General features: G+C 36.6%; 1 protein-coding gene across 4 annotated transcripts in view; it reads left to right on the top strand.

Annotated features, from left to right (window-relative positions):
- Positions 1-21,808, top strand: part of ATXN7L1 (ataxin 7 like 1) — a 110,226-nt gene that overhangs the window by 33,011 nt on the left and 55,407 nt on the right. For 3 of the 4 annotated variants that reach the window (XM_030237920.2, XM_030237921.2, XM_050984556.1), the window contains one exon: positions 2,309-2,413. The exons of the other annotated variant lie outside the window; for it this stretch is intronic. In XM_030237920.2, coding sequence (XP_030093780.2) covers positions 2,309-2,413 — 105 coding nt within the window. The remainder of the gene's footprint in view (positions 1-2,308; positions 2,414-21,808) is intronic. 4 annotated transcript variants of the gene reach the window in all.

Genomic DNA, 21,808 nt, shown 5'->3' with positions numbered 1-21,808 from the left:
ATCTATTCTGATTCAATAATAACAATATATTTGTGTGCTATGATTCTTATTTTCAACCTGCAGTCTTGTGTCTTCGAGATTCTTGGATTATTTTAAGTGGACTTTTGAGAGGGAGCTGATAACTTCATACAGGAGACTCACATTTACAATGCACTACTTCTAGGCACTTGCAAAGTGAAAAAACTTCCAAAATGCTGCTTCAGGATGTCACTTACTCTGCATCTGTGCATCATTTTGATGCTGTGTATCTCACAGCAGCATTTTGGTGTCTTCTCCTACATGTCTGTGCAGTTTCTTTGTATATCAACCCATATGGAGTATGGGGGGAAAAAAAACCAAAACCAACCTCAAATGGTGCTATTTACCTGTTAGGTGCAGTGGTGTTTGCCAGGTAGTGGATCAAGCTCACAGGACTTTTCCTTCATTGCTCTGGCTCCTTGGCAGTGCCTGATGAAAGGATAGATGGTTTTGTGATCCTGTGAACCAGCCTGCTACCTTTTCCCACCTATGTCCTTGAATGGTTTTTGCCAGTATAAAGAGGCCTGGTTTAGTGCCTGCTTAGGTGTTTGTTTATCTGTTTTACCAGTAAGGAAGATCTGATTGAACCTAACTTTGGCTTCACCAGAAGTACCAGAACACCTCACCAGCAGCCTTCTTTTAAATTTAGTCTGAAAATGTGTCATGTCTGGCTAACCTTTCAACTGGATTTCATAGCCTGGTACAAGCAGTAACAGAAAGAAAGCGGTTTTGTTTTCAGTGGGTAAAGGTATAATGTGCATCACATCATACTGTGAAATACCTGCAGGTTGGTGGGACTGGTTTGTGCCCAAGAATTCTTGAATGAGCCTCTTTGGATCTACCTGTGGTACTGCCTGCATTACCATGAGTGTGATGCCCCATTCCTCTGGGCATTTTGGGAGCTGAAGACATTTTGCACTTTATCGTGCCAAGCACTGCCATCATAAGCAGTGATGTTACCTACAGTGCCAGAGGCCAGGGAAGAATTACTTAGGAAAGCAGTTCTAGGGCCAAAATACTTACTTTAGTAAAGAACTAGTTAACTAAGTTACTTGCTTGAGTCAGTTTTTGAAAGAAATCTCTGTTTTTTAGAGGTACGTTACTTACTGGAGAAGTAGGATTTAGTTGATGTTTATCAATCACAGCTGCTGTTTTACATGTTTGTTCTCTCAATTTTCCTCCTGTTTAAAAAGCACCAGATTAATATTTCAGTCTACATTTGTAAATTCTGTAACAGATTTCAGATGCTTCTGAGTAACACTGAAATTTGCAACATTTTTCTTTTTATAATGTGAGAGGTAGTGTGATCTGTGAGGCCACTACTTGGCATGGGGTTACTAGTGCAGCAGCACATTCATTAGCAAAACTGGGTATGGTGACATGATCCCACTGAAATGCATAAAAGTGACTGGAGTTTCTGTCCTCCAAGCTGTGGTGGATGAGTGTGTGTGCTTGTTCTTAAGTTATAGCAATGAAGAGAAGAACAGGTTACCTCACTTGTAATGTTAGAGTTCTGAGGACTTCAGTTAGTAATTTAAGCCCATTTTACTCTGTTTGTAATGGCTTAAGAATGCATGTACTGCATTATGTGTTTCATTTGAGAGGGACAAGTGTCTGTCATCATCTGACTGTACCTGTCTTTGGATTTCATTAAATTTCTCATACCATCACCAAGAAATACCTTATTAACCAACTTTGTCTCTTCCCACAGTATTTGTTGGGGGCAAACAGCAGGGTGTCAGAACTAGGGAAGGGGATTTGCCCAGAATCAGAAATTTCATATGGCATGGCATTCCTGGCTCTATTTGAAGCTGTAGAATTCTTAACCTTGGTTACTATAACTAGCTTTTAAGCAGGAGCTTTTCTCAAGCAACTTATAGTCAAGCTGAGAATATTGTAACATAGAACATAAACTATGCAACATGTGTTCTATAAGAATCTTTAGGCAGAGATTTTTAAAAAAATATTCCTTTACTGTTTCAACATTTGACCAGTACAGAAATGCTTATTCCACTTCTTGTCAGTAAGTGTTAAGAAAAGGTGTTGCAGTCTGTGTTCTGACTCAGACTGAAGGGATGAGACTGCAGCATTAGTACAGGACCTTGAAACCCAAAAGAGGGGAAAAAAAACTCTTTAACTTAGTAAGAAGCTCTTATGGAGCAATGTATACATTTGCTTTGTGTAAATTAATATAACAGTAATGGCCCTTCAGTATTTTCAATTTTTTTTTCTTAATAGATATTTAAAGCATAACTTCTAATTCTTGTATATATTTTTAACTTTCCCACAGATATGCACTTATTTGGCCATTATCCAGCTCATGATGATTTCTATCTTGTAGTGTGCAATATCTGCAATCAGGTAGTCAAGCCACAGGTTTTCCAGTCACACTGCGGTAAGTGAATGTTTTCTTTCCTGAATTACAGTGCCAAACTGGCGTATGGCTCTCGTAAGAATCATTGCATACAATCATAACAGAGGCATTGCAAATAGACTTTTCTGGTTATCTTGTGTTCTTTCCACAGAAAATACAGCAATGCCTTCAAATAAGCCTATTTCCTGTAGAGGAAGTCAAAGTAGTTGTTCTGGAAGCTGAGCTTTTCAAGTTGAACTTGTTACACTAAATGAACGTATTACAACAAATAAATCCTGTTAGTTAGAGACTAGCTAGGCTAAAACTGTTATGACCTAGCCCTGGATTGTCTTTTATCAAAGCTGAAGATTGAGGTCTATGATACTGATCTACATTAACTAGAAGTTGGATGCTATGGATTGTTTTCTGATGGGATTCATGTGTATCTATATATAGGGTATATTTTTATATTTATCCTAAGGTTTAAATTTTGTACAAAATTGGCATTTTTGAAACACATTTCTTAAATAAACATTTTTCTAGAGAGTTTTGAGAAGCACATGCATATATTAATTTCTCAGTTAGTACGACAACAAGGTGATGATTTTTATATTGGCTATTTGAAAGCAGAATTACTTCAGTTAGAAATTTTTGGTATTGATTAACAAACTACTTTCAATTATTTCTGAAAAACTTCATCCCAAGGTTTGGTTTATTTATTGCTTATCTAGTGGTTTATTTGTTATTTGTTCAGTGATTTGTTTCTGTGGTGATTTTTTTGTTGTTTTACTACTTTTTTAAGGTGTGCAGAGAGTGCCTAGACGAGCTAGCCTTGTACGAGGTTTAATAAAATTTAGTTTAATCAAAATAATTTGAAGGTGGTTGCATACTAATGAAAGGCAGCTACTACTGAGGATAGAATTAGTTAAATACATTAAAATGCATTTTTACTTGTCTAAATACAAGTAGACTTCACAAATCTTGCACCTCTTTTAGTCTTTTTGGCAACAAAGCACTCAGTAATGGAAAAATGTAAGTGGGATGGACAGAAAAATAGTTTATTTTTTAAAGACATATTACCTAAATGTTGGGTTGTGTTTGTATGGATAGACTGCTAACAACAAACCAGGAGTAACTGCATTCACCTTGGGAGGCAGTTCTAAGACTTGCCACCAGCTTTGACCTAGATTGAAATAACAGTGAAAAAATGGTTATAGTGAAATACAGCTTTCTATCCAGTGAATGAGAAAAGATCTAGAAGTATTTTCTAGGGTGAAAAAAAAGCTTATTAATTTAATGGTGGGGGCAGGTGTTTATTTTAGAGTGTGAACAAGCCATCATGCTATTTTTTTTTTCCACAATGTATTTATTGCCCTCAGTCTTGTATGGTTCCTTTCTGCCCAGCTTCAGGTATCTTTTGATTCTTTCAGTAACAGAAAAGCTTCTCTGCATGTGGCTGTAGGTACAGTGGGTACATAAACATGGAACTTGTGCATGGATAAAATGTGCTTCAGGACAGAAGGAGCTGTGGGAGGCCTTGCTGTGGCCTTCCAGAGCTGTGCTCTTTCCTGGGCATTAACCTGGTGTGGTGAGCAGTGTAAAAGCTGGTCCTGTGTTCAGTAGTAAGCACATAGGATAATGTTTCTGCTAGATGAGGGTAAATTCCTATGTGTCAGAAAGGATTTTTGAGCTCTTTGTAAGTAATGCATTGCCATCAGTGGTAGTGTAATGCTTGTAAAGATCCCATGAGTTACTGTCTGCTTTTCTCCATTATTCCGTTTTTTTTTTACTATTCCCTTTACTTCATCTCCATTATAGCAATTCTTTTACACTGGGTGATTGAATGTTAAGTTATTAATTGCTTGATTTAAGAGCCTAAGGTCAATAAAGACTTGGAAAAAAACTGTACTGTGTTAAAAAAACCCCAGAGAATACTGAGAATAATTGACCAGAGGTCTGGAAGATTGTACTTAATCTAGTCAGACTTGTTTCAGGAAAGGTGTACTGGAATATTACTTTAAGGCCTGTGAAAGGGCTTTAAATAGGTAAATAAATTATTTTTTTAAAAGAAGAAACAGTAAAGGCAATGTTCTAAAATATAAATGAAGTTTTAGAAGATAGGTCTCTTCAGAGTCTCGTGAATTGTTGTAAAATAACTAATAACTTATTTTTAAAAAATTATTCTGTTAAAAATACTCCATGTTATACATGTGAAATGCATCTACTAATTTATCATTATCATTAGAAATGAGTAAGATTTAAAGAAGACCTACACAGAGATATTATTAATTGATCTGTAGTTGCATTGCCTGGTTATGAAATTATAGAAATCTATAGAAAACACATTAACCATTAACTGCTTGTGTTGAATAATTTTTTGCTGGATGTGTTATGGTTCCAGTAGTCCAATGAGAAAGGCCTGGACAAGGCCTCATTTGAGACATTGATTCTGGCTGCACAGAGCTCTTCTGTAAAGCAGGAATATTTAATTTTCAGTTCTTTTTCGAATTCTATCACCTACAGACACATTCATTTTGGTGGCTCAGAATTTCTTTAATTAGAGGATGCAGAAGAATGCTTTTAAATTCAGTGATGCCAGGCATGTCTGTCAGTAAACTTTGAGGTGTTTTAGACTATCATATTTACCACAAAATGCATTATTGCACAGGTATTGAATTGTTGCTTCAAAGCTGTAATACAGACAATGGAATGAGAAAGCATTAGAAGGCACTACTGGTTTTTTGGCTCTTGGAGGTTATGTCATGGGGAGTCTTTATTGCTGTTGACAAGGGCTTGTAGAGATCTAACCCAGAATCTCCCACAAAGTGTGGTTTGTTGCTAATATCCCTGGTAAGATCCAATCCATATCCTCTCAGTGAGAAATTAGGTCCGTGCCAGGCACATGCTTTATGTTTCTAGGTTCCCTGCATTGTAACTTGAAGGTCTTGGCTCCAGAGCAGCACTGAAATGCTTTAGTTTAGCAAAGGTTTTTGTAACACTTCTCTTGAGCCCTTGCTGGCATCTGCCTTTCTCCAGTGTGTAAGAAGACCCACTGTTTCATTTGCCTCTGATTTCAGACATGTGGCAGCCATCCTTGTTGATGGCTCTGTGAGGTTGTGAATATTATAGAGGCAGATGTTGTTTTAGGGGTTTGATTCCTGGAATATCAAGCAGAAAAAAAGAAAAATCTGGTTGTGGTTCAAGCTATTTTTAAAGGCAGGCAGTGCATCATAGAACCTTAGGCAGTAGAAATCAGGAAGGTAAAAGAAGAGATCTGGCTAATTAGAGGACTGACTTGCTGAGCTTGAGAGTATAATGTAGTGAACAAAACATAAAGCTTGGTGTTGCAAAGTATCTGTTCTAGCCCATAAGTCAGAGAAATACTGAGCTGTTTTTAAGAGCAGTTTCACATCCTTGCATCTGCATGATAAACATATCCATTTGTAAGTATTAAACCATTCATTTATATATGATGTAAGCCTACCCTGGAAGAGGCTTGCTGTTATAGGCTGCTGGATAAACCATGTAAATCACATAAGTTCTTGAGGTTGTTTGGTATTATTGTGCTCTTAGAAAATAGTAAATCATAATGTCATTAACAATAGAGTAGAAATAGTGGTGTTTGCTTCTAAAGCCATTTTGTTTGAGTAACTTCTTGTAGTGGTACAGTATCTTGGATTTACTTTTTTTTAATATATGAACATGTAGTTGTATTTATTCCTCCACAAAGTAGTTGGAAATAAGAAGTCAGTCTGGTTATGCAGCTTGTAGCATTCCTAAGTGTACTTGGCATGTAAGGAATTGTAGTTTTGATTTTCAGAAAATTTTACTTGTTCTCAAATGCCAACCTGAATGAAGATCACTTCTTGGAACATCAAAATATTGTGCCATAGTACAATCCTGAAGTATGATAATGTTCTTGCTGTTTGTTTAGGGTTTTTTGTCCATCTGTTTTCTAGGAGACTTTTAGGCTGGCAGTCTATGCTTAACTCTGTGCCTTTGACTTCTGTTAACTCTAATTGTGTGTTATTGTTAAATGCTGGTGAAGATGGCACCCTGCACCATTTCTCAGGAGACATTTCCATTTTGGCACCAGGAAGATTAAAGCTTGATGTTCTTATACTGCATTGTCCTTTGCTAGACCAAAGAACATCTGATACAGTTCTGGTTATTATTTTTATGTTTTGTACATTAATAGTCTTCTTAACTTTGGTCTTTCCCAGTTAAAAGGAAAACCTCTCATAAAATGTAGTTCTGGCACAGTGAGGATCAGGCAGTGTGCTTTTAGAGAGCTTGTCAAGACATCTTGACTTTTACTGTGAGGAAACTAATTAATGATGGGAAAGTGTTAAAAAAAAGAAAAAGTTTGGGGGGATGAGGTGGGGGAAGAGGTGACTTAGCCAAGCTAAATAATGCAACCTGGTTAAACAACAGCAGTATAACCATCAAAGAGAACTTCCACACATACTCTGGAACAGTTTCCAAAGCTGTGGATGGTATCTTAATGAATTGAATAGTCAAGATCTCCATTTGTTGAAGTTGTAGCATAAAGAGGAAACCAATTTTGTTTCATCAAGGAGGAATGACCTCTTTTTTTTTTTTGCTAATTTCTCTACTGGAGGCTCATTGATATCTATCCTACCTGCCTATAAGGTTCTTTTAACAGGCTTCACATTAAGGAGCTGAAATTCATATTCCTTAAAAAAAGAAAAAAACCTACACTTTGTTTTCATTACTTCTGAGTTATATATCCTTGGGTTGGTATCTTCATGTCTTCATGAAAGTTGCAAAAGGATATTTCCTTTTTATTCTTCTATTTGGTTGTGTAAGTGTCATTTAAAAGAAAGCAAAATAAAAAGTAATGGAGCACTGAAGAATATAAATAAATTACTTTGCCTTCCATATCATAAGTATTTTCCTGAGAGGGATTATATATTTTGAATTACTCAGCCTAGCTATTTTACATTGTGCCTTTAGTGCACTACAGTTTAATGAACAGTGATTACAGACAATAAGGCTGAACTTCAAGTAGTAATAAGAATGATTGGGTTCTTTAACACTAGCTTGAGCATTACTGGTTGGCACCTTTCTTGCACAGGGATTTTGATCCAGGTGTGAGTGTCACATTTGACAGATTATTCTGTTTATATATTTTCAATATTCAGTACCTCATTTTTTATTAACTACAACTGTTTGGGGACTTGTAACTGTTACTTTATCCCCTACATTTGACCTTTTATCAGAGACACTTTTGTGACCTTAAAGGGCAATGACATTTTGAGTTATTTTCCTGTTACTGTGATTTTCTTTATTCATAGCCATGTCAAAACTTTTTCTATGATATCATTATTGATTAAATAACTTTCTACTTGTTACATGTTTAGGTTTCACTGCATAAACAAGTTAAAATAAGAAAAATTGGTCTCGTTCCTATGGTTTCTTTTTCAAACTGGAAACAGTAGCAGCTAGACTTACAGGATTCAGTTTTTTCCTTTGGTAGGGGTATGGACAGAAGGAGGATGATTTGAATGTATGTTTTTATTTATGTGACTGCCTAGGATACACCAATTTTGTCTGACACTCAAATTTCCATTGCTCTAAATCGGAAACCCCTTGTTTCCAAAAGAAGTTTTGGTAGCTTTACAGTCTTTCTATCAGAAATCTTATTCTCAAGACAAAAGTACAGCCAGTAGCATAAACCTCTGTCTTCTGTCAGTGTTGAAAATCTCTGCTCTAGTTCCTGCACTGGTATATGTGGGTCTGTCATGTCCATGTCCTTGTAAGATTTCCAAGCCCAGCATAATGGCAGACACTGTGAAACTGGGGTCACCAGCCATCTTTTGCACCATTCCTGGAGTAGTTAAATACATATCCAGGTCAAGCATGTGTTACCCTTGAAGAGGCAAAACTAAACCAGCACTTCTTTGAATTCATTTTTTCCTTACATATTCTTGCAGTGGCATATTTCAGACTGTCAGCAATTCTTGAGGCTCTGAACAGGTACAAAAATGCAAATTTCTGGCTTTGTTTATTCTATTACAAAGTCTTACTCTGTTTATATTCTAACTGCTGATAGAGTTTGGCCAGAAAAGCACTTAACTACATGAAAGGCAATCAATACTTGATTCAAATGATAAAATGAAGAAAAATCCCTCACAGCTGCTGGTTTGTGTGAGAGTGCTGGTCACTTCTGTATTGGTTAGTGTGCTCATTCAGGACTGCAAACAGTCCTGGGCTTTTTTTATAATTTCACTGAAAGATATATTGACAAGACCATGTCATTCAAGAAAAATGACAGCAAAATCCTTTCTTGTCTGTACTTACTTGTCCAGGAAGCAAGAGGTCTGGATTTAGTAACCTTACCACCTGGAAGCTATTCTCTCACCTTCCACCTCCTGAGAGAGGAAAACACGCCCAGGATAACCCAGGCTAAAGCAAGACAACACATGCTTTTTGCAGCAGAGATGTATCAGACAAAGTTAACCTGAATGTAGAAAGTAACACCCAGATCAAAGGGAAGGACCGTGATGGGACTGAAAAATGTGCATCTGATGTTCAGAGCTACAGCAACATAATGTGTCTTTACCTGGCAGGTTGCTGAGACATGCTCAAGGCTTGAAGGAGTTTGTTGTGCTTTCCTTACTTAGTCTAGCATGTGGATTAAAAGTGGAGCTGTGTTCAGACCTGCTGACCTGTTTCCTTAGAAGCAAGTAGCATAATATTGGATAGGGTTGGCTTTTTTTTTTTTGTATTTCCTACTATCATCTTTTGCTCAAATTGTTTTCTTTCTTGTTACTAATTCATCATCAGTGACAGAGCCTAAAACAGGGAAGTTCAGATATAGAAATATGATACAAGAAATAGATAATGATACATTACAAGGTCAATGAGTAGTATAAGTAGAAAGCTGACAACTTCCCACAGATAATGTGGCCTTAGGTGGATGTGTCAGTAATTGAAAATTTCTTCATTCAAAAGATTCTTTGAATGATAAAGCAGGAACACTTTTGAATCTCAAAGGACTGTGCATTGGAGAGCAGTAGGTATTCAACAGGAGAAAATATTCAGCAGTGAACAGAATGCCACACAGTATGCAGTTGCTATTCAGCATACTAACCTACACACCCTCCCCATATTTCTGGTCCTGTGCATGAAATTGAAGTCTCAAAGTGAAACAGCAGTTGATTGTCTTTTCCCTTGATGTTTTCTATTAAGTCTTTACAGTGCCTCTACTGTGCTGTAATTTTACAATGCTGATCTTAAATAAATCCACATAGGAAGGAGATTGAAAGAATAATAATGGCACTGGGCTTTTCAGTGCACTGGAAGTTTTACTAGTCTAGTTTACACATAATCCCTACCATTATATATTAACTCATCTCTTTCACATTGTGTAGTCATTGATAGTATTTGCTTAGTGAACCCTTTTGTATTTTTTTTCTTTGGATAAATTGTGGTAAATGATGCATGCATACTTGAACTGGGTGGTGTCATGGCAGTGATGGGCAATATGTATCACATGTAATTTCTTTCAGTCAAGGTTTTAATAGAGTTGTAGTTTTAAATAGTAACCAATAAGGATTTCTTTTAAGGAGTGTCCATTAATAGAACTCAGCTGTTGAAGGTTGACTGTAGCATTAGGCTTAAGTTTAATCTCCTACATACTATTATTTACAGGCCTGTGTTTAGTGCAGTCTTTTGGCTGCTTCATTGGTGGAGGGATGGGGGTTGTGGTAGTGGGAGAGAGGAGAGAAGTTAGTGAAAATTTTCTGTCATAATCTGTAAAAACCTGACATAATTAAAATTGGGAGTATTTCGCTTGAAGTCTTCCAGAGCATGTCTTACTGAGTAGGGTGGATGCTTTCCATCTTAGAGAAGGAATGTTTTTAAAAATAATTTTATGAGGACTTTATGGTCCTATTCCTAGACAAAGTCCAAAGCAGAATTAAGAGTTTTTTTAAGTCACTGTTTGGAGGTGTTTTGGTGAGTAAAAGATAAGCAAGATCAAATTCCTTCTTATAACAAATTATGGTGTCATCTAAAAAGAGAAAATTGAAAGTGGAGCCTGAATTTGCCAGATAGCCAAATAAGAAGTCAGTGTTTCTCCACTGCATTCAGAAGTATAGAAGTGTTAAGAGCAAATCTTGTTTCTCTGTTACCTCTTTGTACTTCCTGCTTGTGATTAGACAAAGAAGATATGGTGGAGTTTTTTAGTGTGAGGTGTAGGATATTTTGGTAATAGTGTTTCACTTTACATACACAATAGTGTTTACTTTGCAGAAGGTAATTAACATTTGATTTAGCTACTATCAAATATTGTAAGTTCCATTTCAAGTCTATAGAAGCCATGTCTGCATATAGCCCTCCCCATGGACCATGACTTTTGGTAGTTGTCTGAATATTTTGGGTTTAGTTAATTTTCTGAATGTAGTAATTTCTACTCTGTTATCATTTAGCATTTTCTTGCAAAGCAAGAAAAGTCTAGTAATTTCTTACTGTCCTGATATTAATTTTTTCTGTAAGCTGGCTCATAAAGTTGATTCCTGTCTATTTATTATTGGGCTTTTCCCTGCATAAGCAGTAGCACTTTTTTTGGAGTAGTGTCTTTTCTGGCAGCTGAACATCTCCTGTGCCATGAGTTGTGGTTGCTGAGCCTGCAGGTGAGGTGGCAGGTGGGGCTGGAGCTGCAACTTGGCTTGGGCATTCAAGGGCTTCCTTCAGAGCTGGAGAGGCCTGGGAGGAGGCTGGATGACCCCAGAATTCAGAATACAGCTGTGGCCCTCACAGCTGCCTTGGTATGGACACTGGTGAGTGGACAGAAAACTGGAATGGCAGTTTATTAGGTTTTGGAAGTACTGCTTCTGAGAGGCTGAAGTGCTTCTTTCCAGCAATGTTTGTGTTGCCTTTCTAACATCTACAGGCCACTTGGGGTGTAGTGAGGAATACAAAAATTCCATTGGCATGCAGGCAGATGACAGGGTAGTCTTATGTCCTTGTTCATAGATGTGCAATGGAGAGCAATTAAATTAAATATTGGGCTGTATTTCAAGAGCTTTTTTTTTTTTTTTTTTCAAGCTGGACAAAAAAAAATGCCTTTCATGAAGAATTTTTTTTTTTATTTGGTGTTTTTAAAAAAACTTCTTATTTTTGGTAGAGGGAAATCTCAGCTCTGTTAAACTCACTAATACAAGGCTTGAAAATTACTTTTCCCACAGTTTTCAGTGGTAACATTTATCTTAGGTTTTGTATACCTGTTATTTTTTAAAAATATTTCTTCTTATTTTAATATTATTTTTTCATCTAGTATGCAAACATGTTTGTCACATCCCCATGTTTGAAACTATTGAGTTCGATTTATTTCATTTTAATAATAGTACACAACCCCTTGGTACCTGACTAGTGTCAAATCTATTCAAAACATTTTATTTGTGGGCATACAATACTGTACTTAAAGTTCTCATAATTTCAAAAATATCTGAAGCTCCTTGTGTTTCCCATTTCATACCCCTTAAGTGATTCATATAATTATCTTAATGGCTTGTTACTATTATCTTTAACTGGTGATATTAATGTAATAATTGTCACATTAAAATGTAAAATATTGAATTAGACCTTGTTCTATTACTGCAGGTAGGTTAGACACACTGTAGGCTTCTGTTTTCATAATACAATTTTTGTATTCATTTAGCAAGATTGAAAAACTATATTACTCATGATGCAGTAAGAAAGAAATGTTTAAAATGTTACACAAATGATGATGGACTATTGGTTCACTTTAATGTGTGCATATTTTCATTATGATCAATTTTCAAGTACTTGGTTTAGCTTTCTGCTCTGAAATCTACCTATTGTTAAGATGGCTAAATAAAACTTAGAAAACTTGCCTCGTTAACTGTTTATGTTTGTGAGATTAGTGATGCTGTTAACTAGGAGCATTTTCTTTGACTGGTGTTCTGGGAAATAACATTTTTCCAGTCGCTTTTTTGGGCAGACTTCTTGTTTCTGTGAAATACTTTTATCATGCCTAGCACCTGCTCTGCAACTAGTGAAGGATAACTAATAGCCTATTTATATAAAATATTAAGCATTGCATGTGAGAAATGTATTTAAGGCAAGCATTAATGTATCATTACTTGACACACATCCTTTCAGTTTGCTCCCTCTGTTTTATAAGGTATTCTTTTCATGAGTACATCATTGATGTTGTGCTTTACTAACTGGGTGACTAAATAAATTTGATTTTTAAATTTTTTTTTTAACATTAGGTGTAGTTTCATGTTCTAAGTTTGCAATTGGTAATTGAAAATCTATTTCACTTTTTAATTCAGTTGGTTAGGATTGACAGGGAGGAGTCTGTTTTCAGACCCACTTCTATCCAAAAATACTGAAGCAGGAGTACAACTGTACAAGCTGACACTTGGTCCAGTAATTGGCCAACAATACTGTAAAAGTCTACATTGATTATAGATATTTCAGATAGATTCAGTTTGTACATGATGGTGACAAGACTGCAGGAACTGTGGAGACCACTGCATCCGTGTGTGTTCATTAGGTTTTCTCTGTGGAAGTATCTTGTTTAAGTATTGTGCTTGTCCTAATGAGTCTGAAAACAAGTGTTTCTCATTCTGTTATTCTACATAGATGAAGAGTGTAAAATGTGAGTGGAAGTAATGCTTTTGAATCTGGCTAGGACAACAAAGGATTTGTTTACAGTTTAAATAAATCTTTATATCACTGTCTAATACCAGACATATGTAGCAAGAATGCTGAAACAAGCAGTAAAAGTTTCAGCATTTTTGCATGGGCAGGAAGGGCAGAGTCAAGACCAGGCACATAAGTCTGTGAGGAAGGGCACAGTGCAGAACTGCATGTTTAGTTAAATGAGTATAGAAATGGTGCAGTAAAAAAGAAAACCTTGGAAAGAAAAATCTGGTATTTGTCACTGTGCTGCTAAACAACTCTGTTGACACAGTGGGTTTTTTGAAGTTAATGGAAATGTGAAAGCTATGTGGTCCCTTGGAAAGGATTCCTAAAACTTAGCTGTACACTGTGTGGAGAAATACCTTGCTTTTTGGTTAGTTTTTGAACCAGCAACAAATTATCATTTCCTGTCCATGTTCATAATAAATGTACACCATAACCCTCCTCTGTCATCACTCATCCAGTTTGACAAGTCCAAATTGGTCTAATTGTCAATTGTGGAAACTCCCTGTGTCTTTCCTATGATTTTGTATATCTTGCCTAACTCTTCTAACCAATTTTTGAAGGGATGGAAGCAGTGGTGTGATGTGCTCTATTCCTTGCCTAACATTTGTTTTGCTTTTGTGACCACCACAAATCATTGAGATAATTTCATAGAACTGTTACAATACCAGTGTTTCATTACAGTGTAATTATAATTGAAAGACCATCATTTTATATATAAAGCGAAGATACTTTTCTTCTTTCATGTCTGTCACTTTACATTTCTCTACATTGAATTTCATTTACTGTTGTATTACACTGGTCAGTATTAGGTCTTTCTGCAATCTGTTGATTTTCATCTTTAGTACTCTAAATAATTATATACCAAGATCATGTTCTCTCACTAACCACCACCTTTTTTCAATCATTTCTGGATATGCTGAATAGTTCAGGCACTAATGCAGGCTCTTGCTGCATGCCATTGCTAAATTCTTTCTTTGAGGACCATTTTTACCCTCTTTTCCTTGGCCTGTTCTATAGCCTTTTGGTGAGGGTTGCAACATTCTCCCTCAACAGCAAGTATCTTTACTTAAAGAAATGTGTATACATGGTCTCATTTCACTTACATGTTTGAGTACACTGTGTCACTTGGATTTCCCTTGTGTCAGTTGGAGATGGGTTTTCTAAATCCCTTATAAAGATAATTTTTGTAATGACTATAAACAAAGCAAAGTTTTATTTGTGCATAATTTTCTATATGTATGCATTTCTCTATGAATTCACATACATTGCCTGACCTGTCCATTGCACCCCAAATAGAGTTGTAGCCCTAATTCTGTAATAACAGCTAGGGAGTGGCTTATTGGCACTTCATGAGTAGATACAGTTAGTAAAAGAATAGGGTATTTTTCCTATAGCATGCTGAAGAATAAAACACAGAGGTTTTTCCCATTAAAAATGGCCTAAGTGTAACAGATCTTTCTCTCATTTTCTTACCAAAATAATTTCCGTGCCCATAGAGGTGAAGTGTTGCACTTGGCCTGAGGTAAAATCTCTTCTAAGACACTGGGAAAAAAAAAACCCAGAGGAAATTAAATTCTAAGTCTGCAAAATTATTTCTGTTCCTTTAGCCACTAGTGTGGTGATTAGAACAGTTAATGTGCAATGCAGGACATTCTCTTTACACTTTTCTTCCCAAATCTGAGGGGAGTTGAATCGAGCCTCAAGCAGGCTACCTGGTGTTGATAAGTGTTTTTTCTCCTTTCCATAAAGAAATGCTGCTGACAATTGGGGTATCTCATGTGCCAGGGTGTGGTGGAACAACTCTGCTTGTGAGGCTTTGCCTGCTTCTCCTGTTGCATGTTTTGTATGGAAAAGGAATGCAAATGATTGAGAGGAACAGAATTACCTGCAGACTGAGGGCTTCTGCTATTGGAAAACACAAGTCCACACTGATTTCTTCTTTCCTTTTGGTGTTTTTACTTTGCATAAGATAACAGTAGTTAAACAGAGTAAGAAGGGGAATTCATCCCTAACTTTGACAAGTAAGATACTTGGCATCCAATCTGTGGTTCAGGAAATGTGTTTATGAAAGGCTGAAATATTTCAGCAGGATGGAGAGAGAACAACTCCTTAACACCCTTCACAAGGTTTATCCTTGTCAGAGATCTTTTATGAAGGGGGGAAGATTTGGTCTCAGATTCAGACAGATTACAAGAAGGTGACTGCTTTAATCAGGGAAGTAGTCATCTCCCTTTCACCAACTTTGTCTTGTTTAAAGACCTAGCACTGAATGGCTTTCTAATAAGAAAATATATTTAGAAATACTTATTATTCTGTCACAATTTTAGATATGAATCCACTCTCTGAACCAAGCCAGAGTAGCTGATTGTAAAGTAGAAACAAAGGCAGTTACAAAATTGTCAGAGGCTTGTATATTGATATTTGAGAGGAAAAGCCATATTATATCAGTTGCTGTGTTTACTGATGAGTTGTGAATATAAAATAACTAGTGATAACTACTGATGAGTTGTGAATATAAAATAATTTTGGGAACAGGCCAAAGGCTCAGGCAGCAGTTACCAGCAGTGAGCTGGTTGACAAAACCTGAGGGTTCTCTTACAATTCCTTGACATTGTTCATGTCCAGTTGGTCCAGTGGAGAGCTATGGCCTATACATACACTGAGTTAACATTCCCTAACATATGGTTTGATAATACTACAGGTACCCTTTAACTCTTGCCATGTTGAGGTCAGAGTCTTTTTCCTGTGGAGATGGAAGGGGTGGGGTGGTGGGTAAAAAACAAACCACAACAGAAAACTAAAACCCCTTTATATTGTCTCCCAAAAGCAAAAGGATGAGGTGCCTAAGGTTGTTAGACACGATCCCAGTATCAGAGTTCACATGTTCTAGCTTGGAATTCTGGGAGTTATGAAAACTTCAGCCAGTGTTTGTTAGACAGCCATGGGAAGAATTGGAGTATTTTGGCCTTTTTTTTCTTCTATGTCCCAGATCCCTACTGCTCCATAAACATTATCTGACAGACTGGAAATAAACTAACTCAAAATTAGCCTGTCTTTGCATTTGAAAAGGGACAAGAATGAAAGGTCAGTGGCAATCCTGCAGCAAGGAACACACTTAGCAGGGTTTGGGGGTTTTTTGTTGTAACTAGGAAGAGGGACAGGTCAGAATATTTGCATATCCAGTCCATGTTACCTTCACAGCTTTCACTCCAGTTTATTTTCATAAATTAGAGTAACAAAACCATATAGACTGAACTACCATGTCTCACAGACATTAGTAGTTTTGAGATCACTATGATGCTTATGGAGCCATCCTCCAATTCAGGAGTTCTTAGAAACAGGCAATTGAAAAGATCTTATGGTTAGCTGTGGGTCAAGTGAAAATACTTACATGCATGCCTATGCATGCTCTGAGGTTGTTCTCCCTCAACACTTCATGCCAGTGTTTATCTGTGTGTTTTTCTGCCTTCTCATGGTGATTCTCTTAGCACTCAGAGTGAATAGCTGGAGGGAGGCAAAAGGAACAAAGCTGAATTTTTGCTTCTGCCCTAATTTGAGGCTGTCCAGTCATCTTGAACTTGTGAGTGGCCTGTTCATGCTCTGTGTGATGACAAGTAAAATAACAAAAGTAGATTTTGGAACTGCAGGCAGGAAGGAGTGAATTGTCTTTCTTCTTTGCATGTTCATATCTGTGTCAGTGAAACGTGGCAAAGCTGACTTCAGCCTCTGCTTTGCTGTCATCTGCAGAGGGATCCAAGGTACTCGGTATCCCTAGGACAGTTTTATTTCCTTATCATGTGATCCAGTTATATGAAGGAATTATGAAGTTGTTGCAAGCATTTGTAGCAGAAGCGCTCTGGAAGAAAATAACTCATGTTTAATTTTGTATTTTAACTTACATTTGAAAGTGACAATTCTAGCAAAATGGTATTGCGGAGGTGAAACAAAGTTCAAATAAATGATACATAGAGCTTCAAGTACCACACTTTAAAAAGGAAAGCTATAGAAACAAATTCATTCCACTGAACACTTGACTCCAGCTAATTTAATGCAAGACTTTGTTTTAACTATTTATATTTCATTGATGTTTTGTGCCATAGTTGCATTTTATAAAACAGAAATATTTTCAATTTTTAAACTTAGTTTAATGTCATTTAAAATTGCCTAATGTCTTGATTTTGTTGTTTTAGAATTTAATATTTAATTTAGGGTTAGACTGACTTTTTTTTTCTTCCCCAAAACATATATATAACACAAAAAAGAAAATACAATTAAATTATTTTCTTTAGCACTTAGAATTATCTGCTGGAAAACTCTGACTAATGGGCAGAGGATATACAAATGCCAGCTGACTCTGCAGTCAGAGTTGCATAATATCAAGTGTTAAACAGGTAAAACAGGTGGTGTTTTTACATGTATATGATCTAACACAACTGTCTCCTCTGCTGCAGCAGCACATCATGCCTTCACTTTGCAGCCTTTTCTTCTTTAGCTGTGTCAGATTGTAAACTGTGCTTCACTCAGATCTCTCCAGACAGGTTATTGAGGGGTCCACTGCTACTTTCATTTTTTGAAAAAGTATTACAATTGTCTTAGCTTCAGTTAAAATATTCATCTGAAACTTGTGGGTGTCTGTGTAAGAGTCAGCTAGCTGCAGATCTAACCTGGGCATTTTATGTCTGTGAAGGAAATTAATGCATAAAGTGTAGCTTAACTCAGCATTGCAAGGCGTACTACGGAGTTGCATGAGTTGCCAAGGTACCATTTTCTTCATGAACTTCACGTGTTTTTCTTGTAAAATCTGTAGCAGTCATTTTGTGTTCTTAGGTTATTACAGAATCTGCTTTAAAAAGTGAAGTTAATATTTATTTATGAGGTCTAAGTTATGAGCTATTTCATCACAAGTAATGTTATGGAGCAGTTTAGGCAACAAAGTTCTGAAGATGCCCATTCAAATACATCTTCCATCTCTTCTAAAACTGGATGGAATATGATGTAGTGTCTTTTTTGGTACACACATGTCTGTAAAGCTGATAGAATTGATGGGGGTTTTTGCTGCCAGTAGAAAACATAATAAGTGTGAGGACTTGTGACACAGGAAGGGCTCAGACCCTTGCTTCATTCAAAGAGGAAGCTGCTTGCTCCTCAGTATTTGTGTTGCAAATTGTTCCAGGCTTTTAAAGGCTCTATTTCACCCTGTCTGACCCTTCTTCTTTTTTTTTTTTCTTTCTTTCCCTTTCAAGTAGGATTCTTTTTTTAGTGCAATTCGCATAAGACACTGGGTAACAGGAAACAGCAACATTGTTGACCCAAGCTGGTTTTACTTGTTAGGCTTTGCTTTTCCCTTTTTTCTGATATGTTTCATTTTAAAGCTCAGCTTCAGCTGAACCACACAGATCAGTCCCAATTGTGTTTTAAAATATGTCAGTTTATTCCTAAATAATAGAACCATCCAAGTGGAAGCAGAACCATGGTTATAGCACAGGCATGTTATGCTGTGCAGGTATAGCTGACTTCTTTGATATCTCCTTGGTTAGCATCCCCTTGGATGTGTACTGATCTTATTTAGGAGAAATGGCTTGGGGATTCCAAGTCTGCAAAATTTCTGCCAAGAACCTCCCTGTAACTTCTCTAAAATTTGAGAAGATAAAGTGTGGTCAACATAACATTAACTAATTCTACGTCTTATGCAATTAGAAACAGCAATGGGGTGTATTAAATGTCTCATTCAGATCACCTGAAGATATTCTTGGAAGTTTTGAAACATTGTCTATTTTATTGTTATTTTTTAAAAGTATACCTATTTAAAAGAATTTAAATTCTGGTTTTTTTAGCTAAGAACAAGAAGTTTCTTTACATCATCTAGAAATACTAATGAGAATTGTTGCTGGGTAAAGCTGTAATAATTAAACACTTTTTTGAATTGAAGAATGACAGCTATGATAACTATTGTATAGGAAGCTGTACTGTGGCCTAAAATGTTTGCTTTTCATGTAAAAAGGAAGAATGATGAAAGTTCGAGAATCAATATTACAAAATTTAAGATTTTATCTTGTGGGCTTTGCACATTGTATAATGTGTAATGGACATGGAGACCTGGACTTAATTTTCTTCAGGTGAATACAGTATAGACATCTATGTGTAAGAAACCCATTCAGTATTAGCTTTACATATGGAAATAAAGGAAATTTTCATAAGATTACACTAAAATTTAGCAGTTTATTTTAATAATATTTTTAAATACTACAGGAGGAAAGGCTGAGCAGCTTTATTTGTCTTACTGCCCCGTTTATCTCCCTGCAATAGAAGAGTATCTGCTTCACATTCCCTGCAAGCGCTCCCTGGTATGCAGTGCCTCCCCCACACTGTGCGACTGAGCTGGCCGAGCAGCGCCTCTCCCCATTAGTCATCCCTGCCTGATGCTGTGTGCAGCAAAGTAATTCTTTAAAGCAGTCGCTCCTGGTTCGTTTTTTTTCAAAGATTATTTCATAATACATCATTGCAGTAGTAACTTCTTGTAAGTATGGACCAAATATTGGTCATTGAGCACAAGCGTTTTTATGTGGAATGAAAATATACACTGCAAATAAATCGCTACTTATTTCCTTTAATCTGGTTTCCAAATTGTTTGACTTCTGCCATTCAAACACAGCTTCCATTCACGTGTTTGGGAAGCTTTTGAAAGCATATGAATGGTAATTTTCCCAGTTTTTCTGGAACTTTAGTTCCGGCAATGTCTGCAGCTGGCTGCCTAATAAAAATGACTTGCATTCTTAGAAACATTGGATTGTGCTGATGGCAAAAATGACTTAACTGTTTTAAAATGTAACCCATGCTGTTACATTAAAATGTTTTGGTTTAGGTGATATTAATCTACAGTGAATTGTTACCTGCAGTGATGTTTAGTAGTGGTTTTATTAATGTGGATTAGCCACTTACAGAAAAGGTCTCATCTTGTAGCAGTTTGGTTTTTTAACATTGTAATCCATTTGTTCTTACATTATTGAAAAGCTCTCTCGTGTCTCTTGCTTTTGTGATTTTTCTTTTCCTGATGTGTGAAATACTCATATAGTGTTGTAAGAAATGCAATAGTCACTTTAATTGTGCTGCATATGAACATTACTAACAGTTTTACACCATCTTGCCCTGGTCTTTCTTTTGATGGGCAACCTATGTTTTATTTATTCCAGGTCATCAATTTTGGAATAGTGAAACTTCATTTAAATGTAGAACATAATTTTAATGTAGTGAGATTATTTTTCTTAAATCTTTTATTTTAATAATTGTTTTAACCAAAAAAACGTGGCTTAAGTAACTAAGAGAATAAATAGTACAACAGTCGTATTTCTAGTTCATATTTTATTTGAAAACTTTGGGGCAAATGAAATATGCAAAATGCTTTTATTTTAAAGTTTAGGATATAGGGAATTTTCATTGTCAGGGTTAGATTTTGTTTTTTAATAAACTGTATTAGTCTCTCAAGGAAGGTACTAATATTATAATAGCATTGAGTCCCAAATCATGGAGGACTGTTATGACAAATTCTTCATACTCTGTATTAATTCTCTAATAGGCGTTTCTGAGATATGTAGAAGTCACTGATGAAGTAGGTCCGCAGTGTCCAGTAGGCTCAGCAGGTCTAAGTTTTTCTAGTATTTTGTTCTTGAAAGAAGGTTTCCTTTTTCTTGATGATACACAAAGATAGTGAGTGATACTGATTTTTATCCAATTCTCTACAGAACCCTTATCATGTTTCTCAAAGTATTAGTTACTCATTCTTACTGTATTTGTCATGTCCTCTCTGCTGCCATAACTGAAGGCAGATAGGTTAACTAAGACCAGTCAGTGTGGTACGAGTATCATGCAGTTGATTCCAGACTACCACACTTGCTATTGTTTCTCAGAATAACACTGTTTGAAATAGGACAGTGGTCAGCGATGTTTTGTGAGAATAAACTCTTAAGCCTGAATTGGTAAAGACTAGAGGAAGAGAAGATGGTTTGGAGACACAGCTGTGAGAGCAGCAAGGTGCAGCAAGTGCTCTTTTACAGCAAGGACTGATAACCGGGTGGCAACCATGGTCCTTTTAAAATAAGCAAGAGCTTCTTTCAACAGCAGCAAAACCTCCAGTAGCTTTAAAACATGATCATCTCTCTGGGATGTTGTCTCTGTTGGTGACATCAGTGCCCTTTCTACAGCTCTGTTGACTATCACTGTGGCAGGGTGTCCCAAATAGATCTGAAGGCACCCTGCTGCAGAGGGCAGAGCATGTTCTTCACACCCCACCTTTCCTACCAGCCCAGGGACCCTCTTCCTTCCCTGCTGCTTGTCTCACCCTGTAGTGACACTGTCCAGCTTATTATCAAACAGTAGGTGAAAGCTATTCACTCTTATTTGTGGTTTAGCAACTTTCCCCCTTTCTTTGGTTAGTTTTCTGCTTAGCAAGCTAAGCTGACCCATCAAGGCAGCAGGTGAATGCCAGAGATGGTGCAAGGCAAAAGCCTGGTTCAGAATGCATGGTTCAGAGTGGCACTTGCACAGGGAACAGCAGCCACAATTAATTATTCATTCAGCTCTGCCTGTCTTCTCTTAACTACTATCTTAGAAGCATATATTTTGAAAAGGACACACAACCTTGAAGGTGAAAGATTTACCATTTGAATTTATCTTAAAGTGGTCTTTTCCTGGGCTGGGTCTGTTCAGATTTGAGGGTTGTTTATTTTTTTAAAG

This window comes from Serinus canaria, chromosome 1A (assembly GCF_022539315.1).
Source record: "Serinus canaria isolate serCan28SL12 chromosome 1A, serCan2020, whole genome shotgun sequence".
Taxonomy (NCBI): Eukaryota; Metazoa; Chordata; class Aves; order Passeriformes; family Fringillidae; genus Serinus; species Serinus canaria.
This window is presented reverse-complemented; position numbering and strand designations above follow the sequence as displayed.